The 27,189-nt window shown below is 39.2% G+C and overlaps 1 protein-coding gene across 2 annotated transcripts in view; it reads right to left on the bottom strand.

Moving 5' to 3' along the window:
• Positions 1-126: 126 nt before the first annotated feature.
• Positions 127-27,189, bottom strand: part of epc2.L (enhancer of polycomb homolog 2 L homeolog) — a 41,218-nt gene continuing 14,155 nt past the window's right edge. The window contains exons 1-15 of one of the 2 annotated variants that reach the window (XM_041577414.1): positions 24,098-24,169; positions 17,098-17,257; positions 16,215-16,360; positions 15,321-15,527; positions 14,594-14,742; positions 14,373-14,505; positions 13,670-13,864; positions 13,465-13,554; positions 12,324-12,469; positions 11,895-12,226; positions 4,147-4,283; positions 3,311-3,470; positions 2,137-2,470; positions 1,502-1,640; positions 127-1,407 (exon numbers count right to left, since the gene is read on the bottom strand). In XM_041577414.1, the coding sequence (XP_041433348.1) occupies positions 1,568-1,640; positions 2,137-2,470; positions 3,311-3,470; positions 4,147-4,283; positions 11,895-12,226; positions 12,324-12,469; positions 13,465-13,554; positions 13,670-13,864; positions 14,373-14,505; positions 14,594-14,742; positions 15,321-15,527; positions 16,215-16,360; positions 17,098-17,257; positions 24,098-24,154 (2,319 nt within the window). In that variant the 5' untranslated portion in view covers positions 24,155-24,169 and the 3' untranslated portion in view covers positions 127-1,407; positions 1,502-1,567. Of the gene's footprint in view, positions 1,408-1,501; positions 1,641-2,136; positions 2,471-3,310; positions 3,471-4,146; positions 4,284-11,894; positions 12,227-12,323; positions 12,470-13,464; positions 13,555-13,669; positions 13,865-14,372; positions 14,506-14,593; positions 14,743-15,320; positions 15,528-16,214; positions 16,361-17,097; positions 17,258-24,097; positions 24,170-27,189 lie in introns of those variants that run through there. The other variant, XM_041577413.1, reaches the window with a different exon arrangement.

Here is a 27,189-nt window from a genome sequence, read left to right as displayed (position 1 = left end):
TGCCCCAGATATGGGCCTGTGCCTTTGCTTACTGCACCCACAGGTGTCGGAGATGATTTTGGCATCCAGTGATAGTATCTGGCATCCACTTCTTTCAGTGAGACAAAGAAGACATTGGCGCCAGGGTTCAGTGTTTTGATATGTATTTTATTTCCCTGCAGTTTTTCACTTATCAAGAACAAGTAACAGGGAAAGTTGTCTGGACTAGTGCATTAAGGAACACTCTGAGAAACGGCACTACACGTATCTAATTTACAGGAACAGTATAAAAAAATACAAAAAAATGTAAAAAAAAAAAAAAAAAAAAAGCCAAAAAAAACAAACAAACCACTACCAACACTACTAACGTGTCCAACGATTAGTCAGACTATTTCAGACCCGTTACTTGCCTTGCAGCTACAGGAAAATTATCCCAATTGGTAAGACAACCATAGCAACTGCCCCCCCAACCCCCCTCCCTCCACCAGGGATGGCTCGATATTGGAAATGCAATAATTATTGCAATGGTATAGAATGCAATACAGAACTGGTAAAATACTCTTTTACTTTGGGTGTTGGATAAAATATGCATTTTTTTTTCTGATAAAATGTCTGGGAAAAAAAATCATTGCGTGTGTCTGCACGGACTGTGCGCCAGATGCATCATTTCTCACCCCCCCATAGACTAATATAAACTGATCTTATAAATAGAAATATACATTCAAAATATACGGAAAAGTGAGTCGGTATGTACTTTTTTTCTTTCTTTTTAATTATCGATCCATCCCTCCCCCCCCCCAGCACAGTAATAGAAAATACTATTTTTGTCTCGAACTTCATATTCTGACAGTGAAATGCTGCTAAATTATTTACCAAAAAACGTTTGTAATAAGTCAAATTGTGAAACAAAATGAACCGAGTGAAAACTTTACAATTTCCTTTAGAAAAGAATTACAAGAATTTCATTTTTTTCCTAGCTACGAATCTGTTTTTTTTCTCTCGCACGCGCTTCTGTAGACACAAAGTCGCATTTCTTTGTACAAGATACAAAATGTAAACATGGCAAAATAAATAGTTAAAACAAGTGATACAGGATCCCACTTCATGCTCATGATCCCGGTAAAAGATTTCTTTTTTTTTTTTTTAATGTTTTTGTCTATTTTTTTCCTGTTTTATATCAATTCAGTTGCAAATTCAAGTGCAAAAGCATGATGATGATGAATATCTACTATTCAAGTAACAGAAATAATATCGATGATACAAATAAACTATTTTACAAGGTAGTGATTTTTTTTTTTAATTTTTTTTTTACAAAATGTACATGGCGTATGGGAGGAATGGCCCTATACGCTGACAGTCCGTTTAGGTCCTTATTAGCGCACTGTGATTCGCAGAACGTTGTATATTTATATATATATATATATATATATATATATATATATATATATATATATATATATATATATATATATATATATATATATATATATATATATATATATATATATATATATATATATATAAATAATTTGCATTTTGTTGGAAAACAAACGCCTAAAAATGTCAGGCCAAGTCCATAGGTTGAGAGTTATGTCACTTCCATAGCTACTGTGTTGTCTGCGATTCCATTTAAACCCAATCTTTCTGGTTCATGGTTTTCTCTGTGGGAGGAGAAAGGAAAACACAAGATCAGTATATTGACAACTACATGAGGCAAACATGTATCCACAAATCAGCCTGTAACACTGTGCTGATCCTAAGGCAAAAACATGCCCAGAGCAGCCCCCAATCTACCCATAAACAGTGATTCCAACTATGGGGTATATTTATGAAAGAGTAAAGTTAGAGATCGCCACAGTCCTCTAGAGTGAAATTCCGCCAATCTCCATTAATTTCTATAGAAGTTTGAAAGGAGTATTTAATGAACTTTCACCCATTGATAAATACATTTTTAAAAATCCCATAGCAATGAAGAGAGTTTGGTGGAATTTCACTCTAGAGGACTGTGGCTATCTTTAACTTCACTCTTTGATAAATATACCTATGTGATCATCCCACTAGTGAGGCCTGTTGGCAGGTAAAGGGTTATGGATGGTCTATGGAGGACCATGATGCTGGTTTGAGAGAGTAAGAAGATACGATATATGATATAAATACCTGGCTATGCTGCTGATGGCACTGCTGGGAGTAACCTTTGGCACTCGGTCCATGCTGGCAGCGACTGTGGCAAGTTTTAAGGCTGTTGGCGATGGTGCAGAAGTCCTTGTATTGAGATGAACATTGACAGGGGACACAACACTGACATTGTTGAGGTGGACTGTGTTTGCTAGGCAAGAATTGCCCATAGTAAGGGTCTGAGGGTTGCTTGTGCACAATGTTGGAATTAAGTGGTTAGTGCTAGGATGGCCAACTGTCCTTACAAGCTGAACGGTGGAAATCCCTGGGCTGGATGATAAAGCCATATTTGTGGAGTACAGCGTTTTAGCAGTACCTGGAAAAAAAAAAAAATACCCCAGATGTTAAACTAAAGTAAAAATAAAAGGCATACCTGTTATATGCCTACGTACTTGTTACTCACATAAGTAACAGCAAGCAGAGCACTGTAAGCACTGTATGTCAAAAGGAGGCACATAGTTGTGTCAACCTGACTAGCTACATGCTGGCATCAAAAGGCCTCTCATAACTGAAGACTGTTCATAGGTCTGATACAGGAGTTGACCATTAATAGTTGCAGAAGCAGCCAAAAAAATAAATCTTTTAAACTTGGTGATTTAGTTGTATCGTGTGACACTTTTGGAGATGCCATAATGCAGACGCTACACATCATCTCTCACGGCTCCCCAGCTGCTGTTTCACATCTTTTTTTCCCCATAATGCATCTCTCTCTGTGTATTCCTTCACCATAATCTTTCTCTCATTTGAGCTGTTGAGCAGTCTAGGAGCCATAAGAATCCCTTAAAGGTCACATGCTGCCTGACGCCCTCCAGTTGGACAGCTCTGTCCCAGATTTTACCACCACCCTTCCTTCCCAATTTCAGCTTTTCCTTTCCCAGACTGCACCTCTCCCGGAATAGTTTCCAAGCACAGTATCTTTCTTATTCATATTAGCATTCCAGAACTACTTCAGGATAAAAGGCAACTTAAACCTCCATCCTGGTCACAAACTGTCCACTTGTGAGTTTTCTAGCATCATTATCTTCCCCTAACGCCAAGTCCCATTACACCTGGTGTCATGCATACATCCTGGTTGTAAAAACATTTAAATTAACTCTGTTATATTTGGCATGCCTTTATTTAACGAGATGTGTCTTTTATTCCGCCTCATCCGTACCTGAAGGTTGTACAACGCCATTCAGGTTGCTGTGACCGGCATTTTGATCCTTGCTCACTTCACTGCGGCCTGGAGTAGGGGAATTGACCACAGCAGATGCTGCAAAAAGGGCACTTGCTGAGTCAAGCGTCTTGGACATGCAGTCGGAATTGCACGAGCCCTAGACAAGAGCAGTGGATGAAAAAAAATTAATGACAGAAACAAAACAAACATCTCTGCTATAGTACAGAGAATTCTCATGTATATCCTCTGATTTTAAGTTGTCCCTCTTCATCCATCTTTTTTGTGGTGCCACCTATATATTAAACAGAATAACATTTCCCTGATTTTACAAATTTTTTTCAGGTTCTCTGAAAACTGGGGGTTCTACTGTATTCTATTATTACAATATGTTACTGAACTTGACCACTGTGGGTCAGCCATAACAGACAGTAAGGGGGATGATCTGTGTTACAATTTATTCGCAGCTAAAAGGCTGCAGGTCATAGGGCCAAAAGGTAACCTAAATACATACTCATTTTATCCAAAACTTATCATTGCATATTACAAGAGCGTGTGTACCTTCTAATGAAACATGAATATATATTAGTAGCCATCTTAAAGTTCTGCACCATCATATAGCTTGGCCAATAGCATTGTGCCCTTCTATGGCAAGGAAGCCCAAAAGTGAAATATTTAATCATACAGAAAGGGTAGAACATCCTATAATATAGAACATGAAAACTAAGAAGTCCATTATACAACATAACAAAATGCAAAATCTTTCCCATTACAGACATGATTCAGCAGAATGGCTGCAGTTTGCTGCATTGAGTTTTGTTGGAAGGACAATGTACCTGTGCTTTCGGATGGCTCTGCTGCAAGGACTGCTGTGACTGTTGTTTTTGCTGGAGCTGTGCCAGCTGTTGCTTTTGCATTTGAACCAGCTGCTGTTGGTGTGTCTGGAATTGTTCCTCTGTGATGCCTCCTGTCACTACAACAACACAAACAATAATATGTATATATCTACAATTAGACAGGGTTATACAAATACACTCAATGTTTTATGGCATCTTTCAGTACAGGCTTTAAAAGGATTTTAAAGGGGCGTGCCCCCGAAACATTGTGCATCATTTGACACAATAAACACTTTTACATTGCATTTGTTCCTGTGTGCCGATTCCTCCTTTCACTTTGCTTCATTAGTCATGATTTTTATGGTATAATTTTTATTTCTACATGACACTCTTTACACTGCAAATAATTCACTCTACCATGTAAAATTTCATTTCTGACCCAACAAGTGTATTTTTTTAGTTGTAATATTGGTGTGTAGGCGCCATCTCAAGTCATTTTGCCTGGTCATGTGCTTTCAGAAAAAGCCAGTGCTGCACCATGGAACTGTTTTCTGGTAACCTGTTGTTTCTCCTACTCAATATAACTGAAGGAGTCACAATGGGACCTGGGTTTTTTACTATTGAGTGCTGTTATCTGGTTGCCTTCCCATTGTTCTGCTGGTGGGAAAGGAAGGGGGCAATATCACTCCAACTTGCAGTACAGAGGTAAAGAGTGATTGAAGTTTATCACAGCACAAGTCACATGACTAGGGCAGCTGGGAAACTGACAATATGTCTAGCCCCATGTCAGATTTCAAAATTAAATATAAAAAAAATAATCTGTTTGCTCTTTTGAGAAATGGATTTCAGTGCAGAAGTCTGCTGGAGCAGCACTATTAACTGATGCATTTTGAAAAAAACATGATTTCCCATGACAGTATCCCTTAATGCATGCCAGTAATTATATAGTTTTATTTTTGCAAATTTTAAACAACATTTGTTGTAAGGAAAGAAGAAAAGCAAGAAGGTAAAGGAGAAGAGAGAGGAAGGTGAAGGATTCAACAGTACACACGTCAACTTGTTTTTGCGTCATGGAATGATACCCAAGTACCCCACACTGCATGGAATTTCTGCGGGCAACCTCTAGCGAGATACGGCAGTTTCTGGTTGGGCAAAGAGTTGTTAACCAGGTTGCTTTCCAATTTAAAAGAATAGCTTTTTTAGCACAGTCTAGCGTGGTTATTGATGTCCATATCTTCCTCTACTCCAAGTAGGCAAATCAGAGGTGACAATAGTCTAGGTATCTCTAAACATCAGATATGTAATACACAATATCTCTCCAGAAGGATTGGATTAATGGCCAGTGCCAGAATACATGCATATAAGAACCAATGTCAAGAGTCCTCAGCACTCAACCCATTATCAATACCGGTATATTCAAAACATTTTGTGCATACTGCTACTGAAAAATGCCATACCCTTTAAACAAAACAGGGATTGTTTGTCCATATATTGCAATATATTTAAGGGTTGAGTGCTGAGGACTCTAGTAATTGTCTATATGTATTTTGTGGTCACAGCCTCGTTGCACCCCCCGCCTAATGATTTTAAAAACTAGTGGTGAGCACAACTTTCCCTTGTTTGTTATACAGGAGCAGTGACCAGCTCCATGTTGTAGCTCCCACCCTCTCCAACTATAGTCAGGTGATCCCACTGGTGTCTAATAAAAGGGCAGCCAAGTTTGGGAGTTTTACTTTGAAAGCAGCTAGTAAGTTGCAGGTAAAACTTAGTCCCTTTGTAAAATGTATAATGAAGCAATAGAATTCTTAATGAATCAGATGAAAATTGAGCATAGGACTGGCCAGATATGGGATGACTTTGACGTAGTTGGCCAGCTTAAATATATTGCAATATATGGACAAACAATCCCTGTTTTGTTTAAAGGGTAAGGCATTTTTCAGTAGCAGTATGCACAAAATGTCTTTGTCTTAAATATATTGATAATGGGTTGAGTGCAGAGGAATCTTGTATTTGACTATATGTATTTTGTGGTCACAGCCTCATTGCACCCCCGCCTAATGGTTTTAAAAACTAGTGGTGAGCACAACTTTCCCTTGTTTGTTATAAGAACCAATGTCCCTTTCACATTTTACACAAGTATCAGATGCCTGGGGGAATATTTTGGAGATCATGTATGGAGTGAGATATACCCGGTTTAGATATTTCATTTGAATGCATCTATCCTTGACAGATATAGTTAAGTCTAGTATCTGTTTCAGGGCTTCCTTCCACAACTCTTCTGTAAGGTTTGGTAATAGAGGTTTAGCGACATCGTCTCTTCTGAGTTATTTCTCCAGAGTGGTATCAAATAACTCTATTGGTCTGATAGGGAATTGCACTCTGAAAGCATGTGAGAGTTGGACATACCTAAAGAACAAGCTTTGAGGTAAATTGAGGTCTTGAAACCCTCAAGATGTCCCCATCCAACAAGAAGCTTAATATCCTGCAAGGCCCATATAGCTATATCAGGGAGGGAGGAGAGATGTGTGAAGGATCTGTTACCCCATAAAGGTTCCCATTTCGACCATACATACCTCTGCCCTTGTGCTAATTTAAGTGCCTTTTGGAATGCGTTAATCACCGTTAGCATTGGAGTGGTAGTTACATAGTTAAATTGGGTTGAAAAAAGACAAAGTCCATCAAGTTCAACCCCTCCAAATGAAAACCCAGCATCCATACAGACACCCCTACCTACTTTTAATTAAATTCTATATATCCATACCTATACTAACTATAGAGCTTAGTATCACAATAGCCTTTGATATTATGTCTTTCCAAAAAATCATCCAAGCCATTCTTAAAAGCATTAACTGAATCAGCCATCACAACATCACCCGGCAGTGCATTCCACAACCTCACTGTCCTGACTGTGAAGAATCACCTACGTTGCTTCAAATGAAAGTTATTTTCTTCTAGTCTAAAGGGGTGGCCTCTGGTACGGTGATCCACTTTATGGGTAAAAAGGTCCCCTGCTAGTAGTGATTTGTGGTGTCAAGGTTCTCCGGTACAGGAGGTTGGCCTGGGCATCTAATGATCCCATAATATTAGCTTCCAGTATAATGGAGGGGTTGTCCAAGAGAGGGGTTCGCCACCAGTGGGCATAAATCAACTGGCTGGCTAGAAGATACATTTTTAGATTTGGGAGGGTCAAGCCCCACGGGTAATTGGGGCTTGTAAGATTTTAAAGTTTAGGCGTGGGTGATCTCCTGCCCAGAGAAATCTTCTGGTTAATCTGTCTATATGTTTGAACCACTGGGATCTGGGGGTTACTGGGGATTTGTGTAGGCCATACAGAAATTTGAGGAGGAACACCATTTTGAATAGGTTTATTATACCTGGTAGGGTAAGGGGGAGTTGTGCCCATATATGAATCTTTGAGTATAGAGCTCTGGTTATTGGGGTAAGGTTAGACTCCTTGCAACCATTTCCTTGTGATTATGACCCTTAGGTAATTGAAAGACTGTACAACCATGAGATAGCCTATGTTTAGTTTTTGGTCATTGGGAAGCGGGTCTAGAGGGAAAAGTACAGACTTAGTTTGGTTCACTCTCAACCCTTAGTAATTACCAAATTCCTCCACCAAGGCTAGTGCAGAGTCTAATGCCCCTTTAGAGTTGGCCAGGTATAGCAGCATATTGTTTGCGTATAACTATACCTTTCAGTTATTTTACTGATCTGTATACCTATTATGTTGGAGGAATCTCTGAATAGTATCAACAAGGGTTCTATAGCTAATGATAAAAGCGAAGGTGACAGGGGGCATCCTTGTCTTGTGCCGCATTCTAGATGAATGAATTCTGACAATATGCCATTCACTAATATTCTGGCTTTGGGGTGCCGGCACAGAGCCTTTACCCAGGTCACAAAAAGGGATCCAATACAAAACAATCTAAGAGCCTCCCAAAGGTTAGAGCAGGAGACTGTATCAAATGCTTTAGCAGTGTCCAATGACATTATTATTCTATTCCCTTTGTTATCAATGTTTGCCTCCAAATTATTGAACAGTCTGGTCTGGATGGACAACTCCCCTCACTGCCCTCTTGAGTCTGTTGGCCAGTGTTTTTGCAAATATTTTTACATCACAACTTAGGAAGAAAGAGGGAAATGGGGTGATAGGGGTCACAGTTATAGGGGGCTTTACCCTCTTTATATATGAGCATAATGTATGCCATGAAACATGTGTCAGGGAGTGTATAGTTTTCAGATACTTTATTAAAAATAGGTTTAAGTTTAGAGAACAATCATTGGGAATTGTACCACCACAATTGGGCCTTGTACCACTCTGTGGGAAGGCCATCTGGACCTGGGGTACGACCAAGAGGCATTGTAGGTATAGCATCCCTTATTTCCTCCTCTGTAATATCACTGTTTAGGTACACTCTCATTTCTTGGGGAATGGTAGGGAAGTCTATGTTTCCCAGGTATTTCAGAGCTCCTAATGTGGGGGTAGGGGTGCATAGGTGTTTTGAAAATTTTCTCTGAAGCGCTCTACTATTTCCTCCCTGTCTATAATTAGATGTCCTTTTTCCCCTTTGACACTGGCTATTGCTGTGCGAGGGGTGTCAGTTTTGGCTAATATGGTTGGCAATTTACCATTTTTATCCCCCTTGTCAACCAAGTCGCTGAGCGGTAAACTTCTTTTTTAGAAAAATGTTTTACCGTCAGTAAATCTACATTTCTTTGAGCCAACCTCATGTACTCTCTAGTGCTATCATTTGGGTTGTCAACTAGGTTTTGTTCAGCATCACAAAGGTCAGTTTTGGCCTTGGTGATTTCGGCCTCAGTGTCCTTCCTTGCTGCCGCTATAAGGGAGGTGTATAAACCTTTGGTATGTGCCTAGCAGGCCTCCCACACGGTCTACTCGTAAGCAGTGTTAGCGTTCAGTTCCCAATACCCCTAGAGGTGCTCGGCATATGTGTTTGCCACTTTGGTGGGAGGCTCCAGGTGGCAAAGGGATTGCACCCTCAGCAATAGAGGGGGCATGGTCTGAGAAAATTCGGGTTGTGAAGTGGATTTTAGTGACCGCCCAGAGTAACTCCGGGGTGGTCAGGATCAGGTAAATTTTAGATAGGGCTGAGGTGGCTCTTGTGTAGCAGGAATATTGCCTGAGGTCTGGGTTTTTCCACCTCCAAACAACTGTTTAATTAGTTGACTCTATCCAATTGTCGAAGGCCATAGTGTATTTTTCGCTGAGCCTTATCCTTGATCAGGTCAGGCACCCTATTAAAATCCCCACCCCATATTGTGTCCCCAGTGCGGGCTATTTCACTTTTAATCCTGTTCTAGTAGCCCCCCTTGTGGCTAACACAATAAGGGCAGAGACACACGCTCAGATTTGGAGAGATTAGTTGCCTGGCGACAAATCTCCTCTTCTTCTGGGCAACTAATCTCCTAGAAATGCCTTTCCGCCGGCTAGAATAAAACTCTAATCACTTTGCCCCAAGTTGCCTCGTGAGGCGATTTTCATTCTAGCCAGTGGGAAGGCAGGGGGAGGCAGTTCGGGGAAGATTAGTCGCCCCGAAGAAGAGGAGATTTGTCGCCAGGCGACTCATTTCCCTGAATCTGACCGTGTGTCGCTGCCCTAAAATGGCTTAGTGATGGGGGCTTAGTGAAGACTGAAACTACAAGCTTAGTCAGTAACAGCTTCACAGTAAATAGGACACCATTAGACAAACACAAAATAATGGGCTCAATGGAAGTATGCTGCCTTAGTAGGGATGAAATTAGTATTAATTTGCTTTCTGGGCATAGGATAACAATGCAGTTGGAAGCTTCTTCTGGCTATATAAACAGGACCTGCTAATGCCAGCTGTATGCCAATATGTTTGCCCTTGTCATGGCTGCCCCGACGAGCGGTGGAATGTACAGCAGCTGGGAACCAGTTCTAACATGTCACAGCCGAGTCAGTTATCACTTCACAAAGTCAATGAGGACCAGACAGCGATTATAAAGCTGCCATCTCCCTCTTACTATACGGATTTCTGAGCAGCTTGGTTAATATGAAGACAGCAATGATTTAAAGTTTAAGAACAGATGGCAAATAAGACCCCCCTGCAATAGTCTTAATATCTGATTAAACGATTTAATGTTTGGGAAAAAAAAAATTAAAAAATACAAAAACAAAAACCATACAGTGAATTAGGGTTGTATCAGCTATCTAACCAGACAACATCATGCCAGTTATTTATTATATTGGACACGCAATGATGAAGCTTGCAAGCTCATGAGCATTTGCTGTGGGGATGTTAATTAGGGATGCACCGAATCCAAGATTCGGTTCGGGATTCGGCCCTTTTCAGCAGGACTCGACCGAATCCTTCTGCCCGGCCGAACCAAATCCTACTTTGCATATGTAAATTAGGGGCGGGGAGGGAAATCACGTGACTTTTTGTCACAAAACAAGGAAGTAAAAAATGTTTTCCCCTTCCCACCCCTAATTTGCATATGCAAATTTGGATTTGGATTTGGTATTCGGCCAAATCTTTTGTGATGGATTTGGGGGTTCGGCTGAATCCAAAATACTGGATTCGGTGCATCCCTAATGTTAATAAAGAATCACTTTCCAAGAATTGTTTGTAAACACAAAGCATGCTTAGACCTAGTGCTCCACATTCCTTTCCTAATCTCATCACATGTGCAGCTTTGAAAAGGTTTCTCAGCAAACCTCTGTGTATGGGTAATCAAAAGCCATAAGAAGCCTCACTGCTAGATCTGCTGTTGGTGATGGTCATGAACAAATGACACTGTTTCCCACCATATAAGGGGAAGCTAAGATCCTGTAAATGGAATTGTGATATATGGAAAATCTAATATTAAACCTACATTTTAAACCTAAATATCCCTTGGTGTAAAGGTAACCTCTCTAGGGCAGGCCTTCCATCTCAATACCGGTCTCTTGAAAATATACTATAATAATATGCACGCATGCATGCTGACCAGAATAGAACTTCATATATATATATATTGCACAACCATTTCCTCTTGATTAAACCCTAAAATGAATTGTTCAGTATAAAAAATAGATAGACTGTGTAAAATAAAAAATGTTTCTAATATAGTTAGCCAAACATGTAATTTATAAAGTGACTGGATGTCAAACAGAATAGCCAGAATACTACTTCCTGCTTTGCAGCTCTCTTGGTCTCCACCGGTCAGTAACCAATCAGTGACTTGAGGGGGGCACATGGGTAATAACTGTTTGCTTTTGAATTTGACCTATATGCTAAGGATCAATTACAAACTCACTGAACAGTTATGTCCCATGTGGCCCTCCTTAAAGTCTCTGACTAACTCAGAGTTAGTTAGCTGAAAAGCAGGAATTAGTGTTCTGTTAGACATCCAGTCAGTCCAGCCTTTATAGATTAACTATACTAGAAACATTTTTATCTTGCACAGCCTATTTAGCCAGTTTTTATTATTACATTGAGCGGTTTCTTTAACACAAATCAATGTGCTCTAAAACAGGTGTCCCTGCACAACCATGCGCTTTGCATTAATAAGAAACAGACAGTAAATTGGTGCAACAATGAACCAGAGTTCTTATAAGTACCAAAACGAATACTAAGGCACCCGGTTGGCGTAAAGCTTATCTAGGTGTGCAGCAGTTTACAAAAGGCAGCTATGCTACCGGGAATTAATGGCTGCATATTTATCTGATATAGAACATAAAAAGCCTGCATTCACGTGGAAAAATAAGCACATGCGTATACCTGTTATGCCGTTCTTGCTGGTGTTTAATAAAGAGGCAGAGACTCTTTTCAAGTTCACAGCTTGCCCTAGCCTTGAGGTACATTCTTCTCTATCGTTGTCCTGTGTATGTAGTAGCCTTGGCTGAAAACACTGCAGTCGACAAGATTTAATATTGCTTAGGATCTCGGGAAGAGAAAGTCTGTTTTCACAAAGTCTATCGGAAGCATTGGTCCGTGAAGGTGAGGAGGGGGGCTGTGCAATGGTGCAAGAGCTTGAAAAGCCAGACAACATTTCAGGGTCGATTTGCTTTAGAACAGAGTCATGTTCTGTCGATAGTCGGTCCATTATAACCCTAAAACATACGTTGAAAAGAAAAATTAAATATTGGCACTTTTGTAAATGGGGGAAAAAACCAAGACTGTAACATGTATATAGAACTGTAAAATTACCTTCCACCTCTGCCTAATCGCTTCCTGGCAAATCCTATACATCGCCTGGGCACTGTGAGGGTCGTGAGACAATGCCTATACCGATGCCTTGCTAATCCTGATAAGTCTGTGGTTTCCGGTGTATCATTCATTTGGTCCAAACGAGGCTGCATGGGAAGAAAAAAAAATCATTACAGTTTGCATTTCCTTATTAGATGCATATCCAGGACTGAATTTGCAGCCTTCTTCGGCCCATGTATGGCCACCTTAACTGATATGTGGTCATTCCCTGACCACATATAGGTTTGGGAGACAAAGTTTTGCCCATAACCTGCCAACTCAGTCAGGAGTGCCAAGGCAGAAACAATATAAGAAGTCAGTTTTTGGTCACCTCAGGGAGATTTGTCACCTGTGTTTAAAGGAGAAGGAATGCTACCAAGGCAGTTTATTGCCAATAGATTAGTCACAACAGTGCAAGCTAGAACGTAAGTTTTTTTCTTTTCCATACCTGAGTAAACAGCTCTAGACACAGTCTCTGTTTATTTAGGACAGCAGCTGCCATATTAGCTTGCTGTGACATTTCCTGCCCGAGTCTCTCCCTGCTCACTTATAGCTCTGAGCTCAGGTTACAGGGAGGGGAGGAGGGAGGGGGAGAGGAGCAAACTAAAGCCCAAACCCTGGAAATTTAGGCTGAAAAAAGGAAGTCTGATAAAGAAACCCATGAGTACACAATAGAAGGAAAGAAACGCAGTGTTTTGTTTGACAGAGGACTCAGAGCAGCATTACTTGGAGGGTTTACTAGTTTATTCATATAGACCTTACTGATAAAGCTTACTTAGTTTTAAACTTTCCTTCTCCTGTAATCTGCACCACCCAGGTGACAAATCTCCCCAAAACTTTACCAGTAGCAATAAAGTAAATTGCCCATAGGAAAACACATGTGGCGCTTTGCTTTCCTAAAACGGACAAAGTTTCTACACAAGGCAAAAGCTGCATGTGTTTTTCCACAAGCATTTTACTTTATTGCCTGTGGGAAAGCATTTTGGGGAGATTTTTAAAATTTACTTTTGGATGGCTCCATACCCTAAACACATTATAACTCATTCAGACAGCAAGGAAAGATGGAAAGATTATAAGAAAGAATTTACTCCATCAGACTTACTGCATAATACTGGCATCCAGCTTTCCTTCTGAAAGCATAAGATCCGTCAGGGTCATTCTCTTCCTCAAGCTCTGACAGCGGAGAGGGTACCTAGAATGGAAAGAACGTCACGCTCCAGCTATAGCCAATAAGAAAGCAGACATGGCTTTTTTATTGCAGGGAACCAAAAACAGAAACAATACAGCACAGTTATATAAATACATACCTGTGGGAATTCGTCATCGTCTGAGCTTTGGAAGTCATATTGTTTGAGATCACTCTTGTTAATTACTGCCAATGGCTCGGAGGTGGCTTGGGGTTGAGGAGTTACAAAGGTTTCTGCTTTTGGCTTCTTTGGATACTTCTTTTTCAGGCGTGCAATTTCGAAGATGTCGTCTTTCACATTGGGGTGGTGGGTGTTCTAGGAGGAAAATATTCACTTTTATTCCTCGAGTTCCAAGACCACATTGCAGGAACCAAAATGAGTGAGAGTCAGGAACAATTCAAGGACATCAATTTATCTGCTCTGCTTTCTGTACATAAAAAGGCTTGTGACCAATGTAAACCATTTGATTTCTAACTGTTCTAGATTTATCAAAGCCAACATCAAATTTAAATAAGTTTTCCATGTTTATTAGAAAAGGGGCTGTCCCAGTGACATTACAATTAAATTACATTTTGTATTAATATCCTTTTATACAACTGCACCTCTACAAAGAGGTCATTTTTAGCTTTTGCAGAATACCATATAGTCGGTATAATACTAAAACATGAAGCATTTACCATAAGTTTGCAGCTGGCAATCTTAAGCGAAAAGGTGGCAGCAGAACCATTTTACCTAAACTAGGGGCTCAAAGCATCTTTGTAGAAGAACTGCCAATGTCCCTGCAGGTAAAACCGATGCAGGGATGGCTTCATAATTAACATACCTTGATTTTGCATTCTTGTATTTTGTGATGGTTTCCATTATGCAGAGATGGTGGGATGGCATGGATCTCTTTCTCAACCTTTGGAACCTTTATTTCATTTAGTATTTCACCTCCAAAGTCACCCAAATTATACCTTGAGTGGATAAAGGGAGATGAAATATTTCAGAAGGGGAAAGTGTATATTTCTTGCTCATGGCCAATGAGTTACCATAATACCATACCTTTTCTCCACCACTTCCAACGTTAAGTGCAACAACTCCCGTTTTGTCTTTTCCCTCCTTTTGATCATTTCCAAAATGGTTATGGCTCGGCTAAACTCCCTTCTTAGCTTTAACATTTTCTCATAGGAGGCTTCATCATTCTTTCGGTTCTACAGGAGAGATGAACAAAGATAATTGTAGATCATTCAACACGGTCTGCTTCATTTAAAATACATTTCGCCCATCAGTGTTAGTAGGGAATCCAGAGGAGTATAATTCTGTTGGGAAACTGCTTTGGAGAAAGCACCACAGTCTAATAACACTAGCAGTTTTCTGCTGAAGTGCTTTAGGCCTATGGCTGACATAACATTTCCTTGCTGGAATATTTCAGCTGGCAGAGAAATGCCGGATATATCTCTGTGATGCATGTCATTTACCCGTCACCCATAATAAGAAGATGCCATTATAAAAAAGTTTTTTTAATTGGGGGGGGGGGGGGGGGAGTGCTGTTCAAGTATCTAACTGAACAATAACACAGGCCATTTTTGAGATATAGGCTAGACAGCCCCATTGTACTGGTTAGATTCTTCTTTTTAAGAAGTCAAACAGCAAGTAAGTGTCATAGCAGATATCCACTTGTGTGATTTTATCCTTTAGGGATAATTGTGGACAACGTGGCCTCGCCAAATAAGTAGATCTTTACATCTATGGTCAGTTTAACAGTAATACTCTAATTTCAGAATATTACCTTTCGAGTTTGCATTTTCTCTGTTCTTCGTCGAAAAGCAACATAAGGGTCATTATTTGAAGAACCATCTCTTTTCTCTTGCATGACTTGAGGAATGAGGGATGGCCCCCTGCAGTTCTTCCGCTTTCTTATCCAGTAGTCATATACAGATTTGATTAAGTAATCATCTTCATTTAGCAGCAGCTTAGCTTCCTGGAGAGTAACAAGCTAAAAGGAAACGCAAGAATATGAATTAATATACGAGCTGTCACATATATAACTGTATGTAAAAATGAAAAGGAAGACAATAAATAAGAGTGGAACAATATGTTTATCTTAAAGACAAACTGAGGATTAAAGGATATATATATATATATATATATATATATATATATATATATATATATATATATTTTTTTTTAACTATTTAATTCTAGAACCCAATGAAACACCTGTAATTTTAGCTTCAATGCCAGAACTAGGGGTAGGCATGTGCTGTCCTTTGGTGCCAGTAGCCCATGGTGAAGGTCTAATGACCTTTATGTAGTCTGATATCGAGACAACTATACTATGCAAATGTTACTGTTGAAAACCTTTATTCTTAGCTATTCAAGTTAACACATTACAGGTTATGAGGGGGAAATGGGCTACAAATATTTTTTCCTCACTTAGAACAGACGAGTGCATCCAGTGGAAGAGAGAGAAACATAATGAGATCATGAAGGATTAATGATACCAATTTACTGTGCTGTCTTTTTGCTACAATAAACTTTCTGGATGCCCTTCAGATATCCAGTCATTTAAAAAATTTAAAAAAAAATACACTAAAAACTTGGAATCAAAATACCTCATTATAATTATTAGAGACGGGACAGCAAGCCCAGGACGCATTATGAATAATAACCGATACGTTACCTGATTTGAGCTTGCCTTTTCCAGCCTGTCAATCATAATTTCAAATTGCAGTGGCTTGATTTCCATTTTCCTGTTCAGTCGGTTAAGCAATGTCTCGTCTTCAGAGTCCATATCATAATCCGGCTGCTCATAGTCCAGATTAAAAGCTAAAAGTGTCACATTTGTTAATCAGTATGCATTTTTACATATGATTTCACAGATGTCATTATTTCAGGCAATCCTTATGACTAAGCAAAAGTTAATGACCACTAGATGGCAGTGCTGAGATGTTATCTGAAGAATGGCTATGCTAACAATATGGTAGCTCCTACGTAAAAACACATTAATACATTTGCAGAAATAAATGAACCAAATACATTATGTTTGGAATTAAAGTGTTGTAAAGTGTGGGGTGGTGACAGGGGCTGTTTTGCTGCTGAAGAATACATGAATTCTACAGCAACAAAATACTGCTCTGATTCAAAAGATTGGAATAGAATTGGAATTGAATTTTTTTGTTCAAAGATAACATTTGCAGCCATTTCAATTGTTAGCCCCTTTAAGTCACATGACACCAAGAGTTTGGATTTGATTTGGCTGAGATGCAGGCAGCTTGTAAAAGGAAATCCTGGATTTACATGTTTTACAGTTATGAGAACTTTAGGATCAGGAAACAAATCGGAAGTCACGTAACAATATGAAGAGGGTATTAAAGAGTCAGTGTGAGACGTGCTTTTCAGCCGTTATTATACAGAGCAATAGGCAAAACTTGGCTTCATGCTTGAGGGGGCAGGTGGCTTGCCATTTATGATTAACAGATGCATGCTTGTTTGTTAGTTGGAAGAGAGACAAGTATAAGGACAGCCAGGCTTTCAGGGAATAGAGGAACAACAGAGGATCTTACGTTGGACGTGAATGAACTGCTTGGGCTGTTTAAATTCCCCTTTGTACAGACGACTGTAGTAGTGTACATTGCTCTCGGCCTCAGGAACTGGAATGACCATGCTTTCTTTCTTCTCTCTGAAAACTTGTTGTGCTGAGATTGCTCGCTGTAAGTGATGTTCCTGCAAGTCAATGGCAAGGCTTTAGTGACAAAACAAAATCAGTTTTATGGACATCAATAAAATGTGCAACTTGTAAATATACACACACACACACTTGTATATATATATATTAAAAGGAGCCGATATAGACGTATAGCAGTAATCTCCAGGCTATGGACTGGATATTCAACTGACAACAGTGGGCTACTACAGGTCCTAGGCTATGAGCGAAAAGTTAGATCCATGGTGTTCAAAATGCCCAATGTAAAACATGGCCAAGAAATTCCCTTCATGACTTAGATTGTAAGTTGTAAGGATCAGGAAGCTCCTCACTCAATCTCATAACAAAAGGCACTTATATGTCATAACTGCATATATTTAATGGAGTGCATATTCAGTATATGAATGCACACAGTAGCGCTATATGAAGATATACATACAAACAACTCATACAGTAGAGGAAAGACCACTTTATTTCATATATATACAAGGGAAAATTGTGCTCACCACTAAGTTTTAAACCATTAAGCAGGGTTGCAATGAGGCTGTGACCACAAAATGCATATAGACAAATACAAGAGGTCCTTTGGCCAGCTTAAATATAATGCAATATATGGACAAACAAAATCCCTGTTTTGTTTAAAGAGTAAGGCATTTTTGTATGCAAACAATATTTCAATGCCTTAAATATATTGATAGTGGGAGCACAGAGGACCTCTTGTATACACAGGCAGTCATGTCCTTCTCTGAATCCATTACATATTTATCGGAGTGCATCTCCTTGTTTCCATGGTTACCAGCCCATTATACATACATACTGATTCTGCTATCACTTCCAACCATGACAATCACTCACTCACTCAATATACCTGTGTTATCATCATTAGCCTGATTTCACCGCTAGCTAAATAATTTCAGTCTCCTAGGTATTCTGAGAGTTGTAATTCCTCAGGAAACGGACCTCAGCTACACTCAGGCTCTACTTTAGCTCAGGTGCGGCTAGGTTGCTCTAGTCAATTTTATAGGAGGTGAAATATTATTTTCTATCTATTATTCTAGTTACACCAGGCATATTAAACCAAGTATAAAATAAGGCAGATTTAAACAAAAAATGGTCCCTTTTGTCGCACTCTGTAAAATACTTCTTATTGAAATAAAGTTTATAATTAATTAAATGATTTTTGGAGTTCATTTCAATTAATTGAGGTTTTTTAATTAATTCACATAAAGTATCAAAAAACTTGTGCAAAACTCATTACGCGGATTTCATATAATGCAAAAATTCACAGCATAAATTTCAACTTAACAATTCATATATAAATATATATACATTTAATAGTGTAACTACTAGCAGCAATTTGAAGCAAGAGTGAATTATTTAAAAGGACTGAGAGGTATGATGGCTTAGGTTATTTAGGCATTTAACTACAACGAACCAAGCTCCCAGCAGAGCTGATGGAAAGAACAGCAGCCCACGTATTCGGATACAATTAGCAGGATCTTGGAAAGCAATTATCTGATTAGAAAACTGTAATGCAATGGTTGAAGTATGCATAATATTTGAAACTATGCACCCCTTGCCTGTGATCAGTTGACTTAAAGGGGAAGGAAACCTAGTCGGCGCAAACCCCCCACCCCCCCACCCATTTGTTGCCCACCCTCCCTCCTCCCCCCTGGCCTACCCGTCCCACTGGGCAAATGCCCCTAACTTGTTACTTACCCTTCTGCGCAGGTCCAGTCCAGGGAGTTCACCGACGACATCTTCTTCCACGCGATCTTCTTCCTGCTGTGAACGGCGTTTTGGCGCATGCGCAGTAGGATCATTTCGCCGGTACGGATCTACTGCGCATGCGCCAAAAGTCACGCGCATGCGCAGTAGATCGTATCGGCGAAATGATCCTACTGCGCATGCGCCGTTCAAAGCAGGAAGAAGATCGCGTGGAAGAAGATGTCGTCGGTGAACTCCCTGGACTGGACCTGCGCAGAAGGGTAACAAGTTAGGGGCATTTGCCCAGCGGGACGGGTAGGCCAGGGGGGAGGATGGGGGGTTTGCGCCGACTAGGTTTCCTTCCCCTTTAAGAGTCACAACAAAGTGACTACAGTATATTGCAAGTACAAGTTCTATTGAATTTTATTTATTCATTAAAGGGGAACTCCAGCTTCCAAACCAAAATTTGATAAAGAGGCCCACATAACACAGAAACGCCTAATATACCCACCACAGTTATCGGTTTCTTCAAAAAGTATGAATAAATGCCATTTTCTATGCTGAAATCCAACATTTCTATTTCTGCATCATTTGAAATCATGGCAGTAGAGGAGGGACTAAACACTGACAAATTGTAACAACTACTCTACAGCTTACAAACAGCATGCAAGAACTACATAACCCACAAAGCACTGCACTGTGATGTTCTGCTCCTTATTGAAATCACGTGTGCAGTGAATTGTGGGGTTTGGAGGATGCAGGCGGAGGACAGCTGGCTGTTGATACAAATGAACAGTAGTCAGCCAGCTCAGCAAAGTAGTCAGCCAGCTCAGCAGGAGAGCAGGAGGCTTGGCTTAGGGAATGTTCCAAACCATTAAAAACCATGAAAAGTCTGCATATTTTTTAATTGATGTATATTGCAAAGTTGCTTGAAATTAGATTTACTTTTCAAAAAGCTCGAGTAATGATTGTGTGGAGTTCCCCTTTAAGGCTTTTTCAGCAGCTCTTTTGTTGCTAGGCTTTAGGTAAACCTGGCAACCACATAGTGGTTTGAAAGAAAATGAAAGTTAAATAGCGGGAGTGACTATCAAGATAAGTGATAAAAGTAACAATAACAATTACATTGTAGCCTCAAAGAGAAAGGGTGTTTTGGCTGCAGGGGTCAGTGACCCCTATTTAAAAGCTGGAAAGAGGCAGGCAAATGATTCAGAATTAAATAGGGAATTCTATGACCCACTAAAAACGTAAACATGAATAATGAATAAATATATGAATAAATATATGGGCACCACTTAGACACTGCACAGATGCTTATACTTAGCAATTGCGTGCCTCAGCTCCACAGACAAAACTAATAGACAAATCAGCATATAAACCACAAGGGGCTACAGTCATCCAAAAAAAATCAGTCGAACAAGTAGCATGACTACTTCCAATAACAAATTAAATATAAATAGCATACATAAAGAATAGAACATGTGCCCTCCAAGGTTTTGGTTTGTGTAAAGGAAAACAAAAAACAATAAGCTGTTCCTGCCAGTCCCCCTTACATGCTATGAAGTGACTAAACCTTTTTTTTCCTCCAGAATGTCAAAGGACATTGTCCTTCTCATGTTGAGTCACTATATCTCTATAATGGCGTGGGAACACAGATAATGCATCACTTAGTTGAAGCAGAGAAATCCCTACCAATAAAAGCACAGTGAAGCTAATGAACGGCCCACATCAGCTGCCAACACGTGGCTTGAAAATCATAACTGTAAATTATTGCTCTGGCACCACATGCACCATCAACAGAACAGAAGCTGATGGGGAGGAAAGTAAAGATTTCAAACTGAAAGTGGATCCTTAAAATGCCAGGTTGTTATAGGCATGTAATGTCCCTTATGCTGAATGGAGCTGCCCTAGTGTGCAACCAACAACAACCCTTTCCTTATCAAAAATACAAATACATTGGATCAGCAGTCACAAAACAGTAACATACCCTCAATGGCCGGTCTATAAAGGTGCAATGACAAAGATTATTACAGGTTTGGTACAAGGGGAATGCTATCTCCTACAGAGGCTAATTTTAAGCAAATCATTTTCTACAATAAAAAAAAAACAAAAAACAGTGCCTTGTACTGGTGGTAACTAAGCTGCATACAGACATGTATGTATGTATGTATGTGTGTATGTGTGTATGTAGGTACTGTACAATGAAACTGCTGTCTGGGCATTCTGGAAAATAATAGAGCTGATGAGTCCTTCCCCAAGAGGCTTTTAAACCTATAATATTTGGCCAATCACTGTCCAGATATCAGTTCATAATATCGGTCCATAAGTTTAAGTTTCAGTCAGATATTTGATTTGCTCTGTCTTGTAAGGAAAGATATAAAATATCCAGCAAACAGCACAACTTCTGTTATTTGCCAGAAAGGAAATAGAATATTACGGTCAGAACCAGGAAAACTTGTCCTCCCATGAGAGGACAAAAAGTGAAAGTAAAACATGCACTACAACCCCTTAGTCTAAGATAGCTAGACATACACTGTGCAGCAGTCTGGTGTAACCAGATCGGTAGCACCAAAATTGGGATTTCCAGACTGAGTGAATACATTTGTTCACAAACAGCTAAAAATGTAATAGGAAATGTAATTTTGGGTCTAACTGGTCATAAATGTGGCTGTTCAGCAATCATAAGAAACTGACCACTTCACATGTCTGGCCTTTGTCTAGGGCCTGAAATCTAGAATATGTTTAGATATCAATAGAGATGACTGGGAAATCCCATCAGGTGAAAATTGCAAAGGGCCACATCAGAACATACCAATTTGGCAAGTTAACCAGTTGATGAGATAAAAGATTCCACCAAACGAATGAATAATAGCACATAATAACTTAAAAATGGCTGGTAAAATCAGCTAGCACAAAAGATAAATAAAGCTATGGGGTCATTTTGTGACCCAAGTTGCACCCAGTGGGGGGAGGGCGTCAATGTGCTATTATTTCCAGGGAGAAAGTGAAAAGACATGGCTTTAATATCAAAGCTGTATGGTTGTTACGGTTCAGATTGTGTGCTGTAATGTTGTGTGAATAAAATATGTACTTTGTTGTTTTATGCAAAATTGCTTTGTTTTCTCTAAAAGACATTAACTGTCCATCTGTTATTTGGAGCAATTTCTGGCCATAAATGCAAAATGTTATTCTTGTTATGTGTTATGTTATATATACACTTGCTCAGTCTGCTTAGCAGGATATAACAAACCTCACAAATTGTGTTTTCTATAATGTTTCCTAGTTTGTAACCCTCTGAAGAATAACGCAGCATTGCGTTGCTGAGACTGTGTAAGGTCCCAGAATCATTATGTACATCATTCTCACATCAGAGACATGGGGGACTGTAATGGGCTGATTCCAGAGAGGATGCCAGTACAGAACATCTGTCTTAATAAAACCTAATATTCAATTACTGTTATTTCAAACGGATTGTTTGTGTTCCTTTTATTTGGTCATTATCGTATGCCGAGAATATATACTAAATGTGAATACACAAAGCCCCTAAAAACTCTGCTGAATGGGTCAGTCTCCCAGGACAAGGCAGTCAATTTCAGTGGATTTGTTCTGAGGGTATAACCATATCCAGGATATAAATGGGGTGTACTCAGTGCAAAGCTACAGACTAAGGTTGGCCATAGATGTGCAGATTATCACGTTAGTAGGTAGTTACAGTCTGCCATTGATCTCATCAGATAGGCAGTACATGCAGAGATATTATCGGTAGTCAATAAAAAGCTTTTAAACTGTCCAATCGACTAAACGACCAATCCACACACAAACTGAAAATTTAACGAATCTTCGTTTTGTACCATGGTATCTTTGCGTCTATGTCCTGCTCTAATCTGGCATGTTACCATTTTCACAGTAATTTGGCCACTGCGGGGCAACAAAATACTCCAGTTGAACAAAATATTTTATTCTGAACTGGCAGAGAAAGCTGAAAGTGAATTATTATTCAGTATACATATAAAAGGAAAGGGAGAGTGTGTCATAGAAATGGCATATCATACCTGCACAGCCTGTGTTATAAAAGGACATTTAATCTCTTACTGTCAGGGAATTCACACTGCTGGCTATCCATTCAGCCAAAGTGCGTTTATATAAATGGATTTATACATATTACAGAATAGAACAGAATATGTCATATTTGCATGTCTAATATTTTCCAGGCTACATAATTGCTGTGTGCTTTGTTACCTATATATGTATTTATGTTTCTGCATGGACTAAAAAAGCAAAAATGACAGAGGCACTATAATGGGAAGTGTTTATAAGGGCTATAAATAACTACATACTGTTTAATTTTCCAGTCTCACAGCCCCAAGCCAATTCCATAATCACTATAATGAAATTATACTATCCTGAATATAGACAAGTGTGGGGAAGCAGCTTTTTTTGCACCCAGGATATTCCCTTCCTGAACTGTAGTGTTAGCACATAGTTGGCACATTTTAGGCTTATACTTAATAAAATCATACATGTAAACTCATTGGAAGTGGAATACATTTTCAACATATAAAAGACGTATATGTTGGGGTTGAAAGTACCTGTTAGAAAAGCACCTTAACAAACAGCCATACATGTAAAAATGCACAATAATAATGTAATAGTGCATGTAATAATCAAAAAATGAAAATAAACTGCATATGTAAAGATGTGCACAGCTGGATTATTGCAATGGCAGAATGTAGCACAGTTTACATCTACCCTGGGAGACTCAGATGCACCAGCTCACTGATTTTCTATTTCTACATTAATACTACATTTCCCAGTAGAATTGTGCTTAGTATAGGCCAATACCTATGCTGAATTGCTAGACCACAATACCTTCTGGCTTCTTGTTTAGATTTATATACACAACAAAAGCCTTGTGGAAGGAGCTAAGGAAAGATGTAGCCAATCTGCCAGTCAGACAGAGGATGCTTAGACCAGAGAAAGGTACCATTAGAAAATTGAGATTGTTTTTGGACATATTTAACAAGTTTTGGGAAAAAATGGAATCAGATGTTGGTGCTGGGAGCAAGAAAGTGCCAATTATTTTAATTTCGGAGGAAACGTTCTGACAAGATGAGTTGCTGAAAATGACATGATATTCTTTATGAGATTGTACTCACTCTATGTCGTTCAGGATATCTAGGAAAGCAGCCAGACGCAGGAACCGAGGGACACATTCAGGTACTTAAGAATTTGACCGTGTCAAAGTAGGAGTGGTTGCCGATTCTCAGCACTTGATGAATTAACGCAGGAAAGATATTATCCATATGACAAAACAGAAACAATCTGAACAAAGGTGCGGCCCTGTTAGACAGTAGATCAGACTCCTACTTCTGTGGCATCATTGTACTATCTATAAAGCACACAGTCTGAAAACATGTCTGCATGTATAACATTTGAGTCAATGGCAGTGGCAAGAGGGGGGCTCTTTTGAGTCAGGTAAAATATGCCAAGACCCTCGAACAGCAGCGCTTTCTAGTAACAACTGAATGCCACGGCATAATGTGACAATGTGGCTTCTGTGGCAACAGCATGCCTTTAGCAGGGAGACTTTGCGTTTTTGGTGTGTCAGCCTCTCACTGCAGAGGAACATTAGAATGCATTCATCCTCCACAAGGAACAAACAAGATAATGCACATAGGAGATGATCACATTTGAAAAACCGCAACAGATGCAAGGCGGAAACATAAACAATGATTTTTGCCTTAACTCCTGGCACCCTATAATTGTGTAATTAACAGATAGACAGTCATGGCACTGTGATAGTAACTGTGGGAAATAAAATAAGATTCTCTATTGCTGAAAAACCAAGTGTTAATTTGTGTAACAGAGCGCAGTCATGAACAATGTTACATTGCTATATAGAACATTCCAGCGGAGGATCACAAATAGTGTATCACATCCTTGAATATTTAAGCAGAATGACATCTTGCCCAGAGTGTTTCATCTCCGGAATCATCATACTGACATTCTAAACAAATAGTGTTGCCATATTGCCTACTCAACAGTATTCAGCACTGATAATTGTAAAGGAAACGGTTGATTAGCCAACAGCAGCCAATAAAGAACCCTTTTGCTACAGAAGAGTACAAATCATGTTTCATGCCTCTGATGTATAAAATGCATTGAGTAAATGCATGGAGTAAATAATGTCATCACACTATACTAGAGCTTCTCATTAATAGAACATATTTTAGTTATCCTCAAAATTAAGCTAAATAAAAGATGAATTCTACATACAGAGAACACAAAATAGGGTTTCTGCCTCATTCAGACCCACATGTGGTTTGCCATTGCCAAGAAATTGCCATTTATTATACTGGGAAGCAATCAGATATTATACAGATAGATAACATGTCACTTACAGGTCTCTTGGGCAGGATGTACATAACAGAATGGTGTGAAACCTTCACTGTGCCCTTTTTTGTGCAAGAATGTCGGTTGAAAGGAGACCAACACAGAAGTGCCTAATCCAGGAGTGCCCATACTTTTACTAATGCGGGGTCTACTTTTAGTGATATTGTACCTTTATCCATAATATCACTGTTAGCATTCTGTTCAATGGAAAATATTACTTAAATATTATATTGATTCATAAGAGACTTTATATTATGATATTTAAAAAAACAACTATTTATTATGTTTACTGGTATATCCCGATCTAGCTTTTGGACAAACCTAATCTAACCCACTGGGTAACCAGCGTCATTACTATCTGTGCTCTGTAATTCAGTGGTAATAGAAGGTGACAATCATACCACACATGCAACACCATTACACAGTCTTTGTTTGTCATTTAAATGTAAACAGTAACACCAACATATTAAAGTATTTCAAAGCAATGAAAATATAATGTACTGTTGTGCTGCACTGTATAAACTGAAGTGTTCACTCAACAATAGTTTGCATAAACAAGCTGCTGTGTAGCTATGGGGCAGCCATTCAAAGCTGAAAAGGCACAGGATACACAGCAGATAACAGATAAGCTCCGTAGTATACAAGGGGATTCTTCAGAACTTCTGTTATCCATTGTGTATCCTGGGCTTGAATGTCTGACTCCGTGGTTACATAGAGGCTTGTTATATAAACTATAGTTGTGTTTCTGAAGCAAACACATCTGCTTTACCAGTGCAGGGCAAGAGTACATTAAAATGGTATTCCTTTAAGACACTTTCAGTTTTTGTGGATACTGTTTCTTTAAGCACAGAGAGTAAGTTGTGTCCTTTCAGTCGGAGCAGCTTTCATGTGCAGTAATGCCATTTATTTCTATGGATCAGCCGGGTTGGAAATATGCCGATAGTGTCAGTCACCATTAACTGACTCTGCCAAAACCCTCCGAGATTAAACAGGTGGGCACGGCGATGCTGGCACAGAAACACATTAGAAATATTTCCATTAAAATTGTGCATAATCACATGATACCCACAATGAAGAGCACACAAATGTAACCCACTGACACTCCTGCCATCTGTCTGTTCAGTAAATTTGTGGATAGTCACCAATAAAAAAAAAAAACATTTAGAGAACATGCTTGGGAATATATACATATATTTATATCATTTCAATGTGCCGCCACATAGACAACAACTTTACGGTGTGATGGGGCTCCCATGATGATTTGGTGGACTATCTTATTAACCTAGTACCAAAGTATTGACTTTCAACACGGAATGTGACAGATACACCATCCCGCCCTTTTAGATGTTCAAGTATTTAGAAAGGAGGGTCACTGTTCTACTAAAGTATAGTAAAAAAAAAAAGAGTAAAATAAGACAGAAATACATTGGAGAGATTTGACAGCGAATATCCAAAACATTTAAGGGTAAATTTACAAATTTAACAGTTTATGAAGGTATTGCAAATATGTACAGATGATAATGAAATGGAACTGGAAATCTCAACAACAGGGATATCCTTTATCTGTTATAGAGAGGGCACTGAAATTGGCCCAGGCACTCACCCCTGGTAAAAAGCGCACTAAAAAAATCCATATTTGTTACAAACTTTAACCAGTAATGCACATTTGAGAATTGTTTGGAAAAACTGGAACATAATATCATCTGACACATCTTTATGCAGTTAAGTGAAAGGGTCACCTGCCCATGCATATAGGAAATGTAAGTCACAGGTCAAGTTTGTGAGGTTTTTTCTACCTCGAATAAACTTATAACTTGAATGTTTGCTTATTTATGAAAAAACTCAAATGTAAAAA

This window comes from Xenopus laevis, chromosome 9_10L (genome assembly GCF_017654675.1).
Source record: "Xenopus laevis strain J_2021 chromosome 9_10L, Xenopus_laevis_v10.1, whole genome shotgun sequence".
Lineage (NCBI taxonomy): Eukaryota > Metazoa > Chordata > Amphibia > Anura > Pipidae > Xenopus > Xenopus laevis.
The sequence above is the reverse complement of the archived record's forward strand: the minus strand, read 5'-3'. Positions and strand labels throughout refer to the sequence as shown.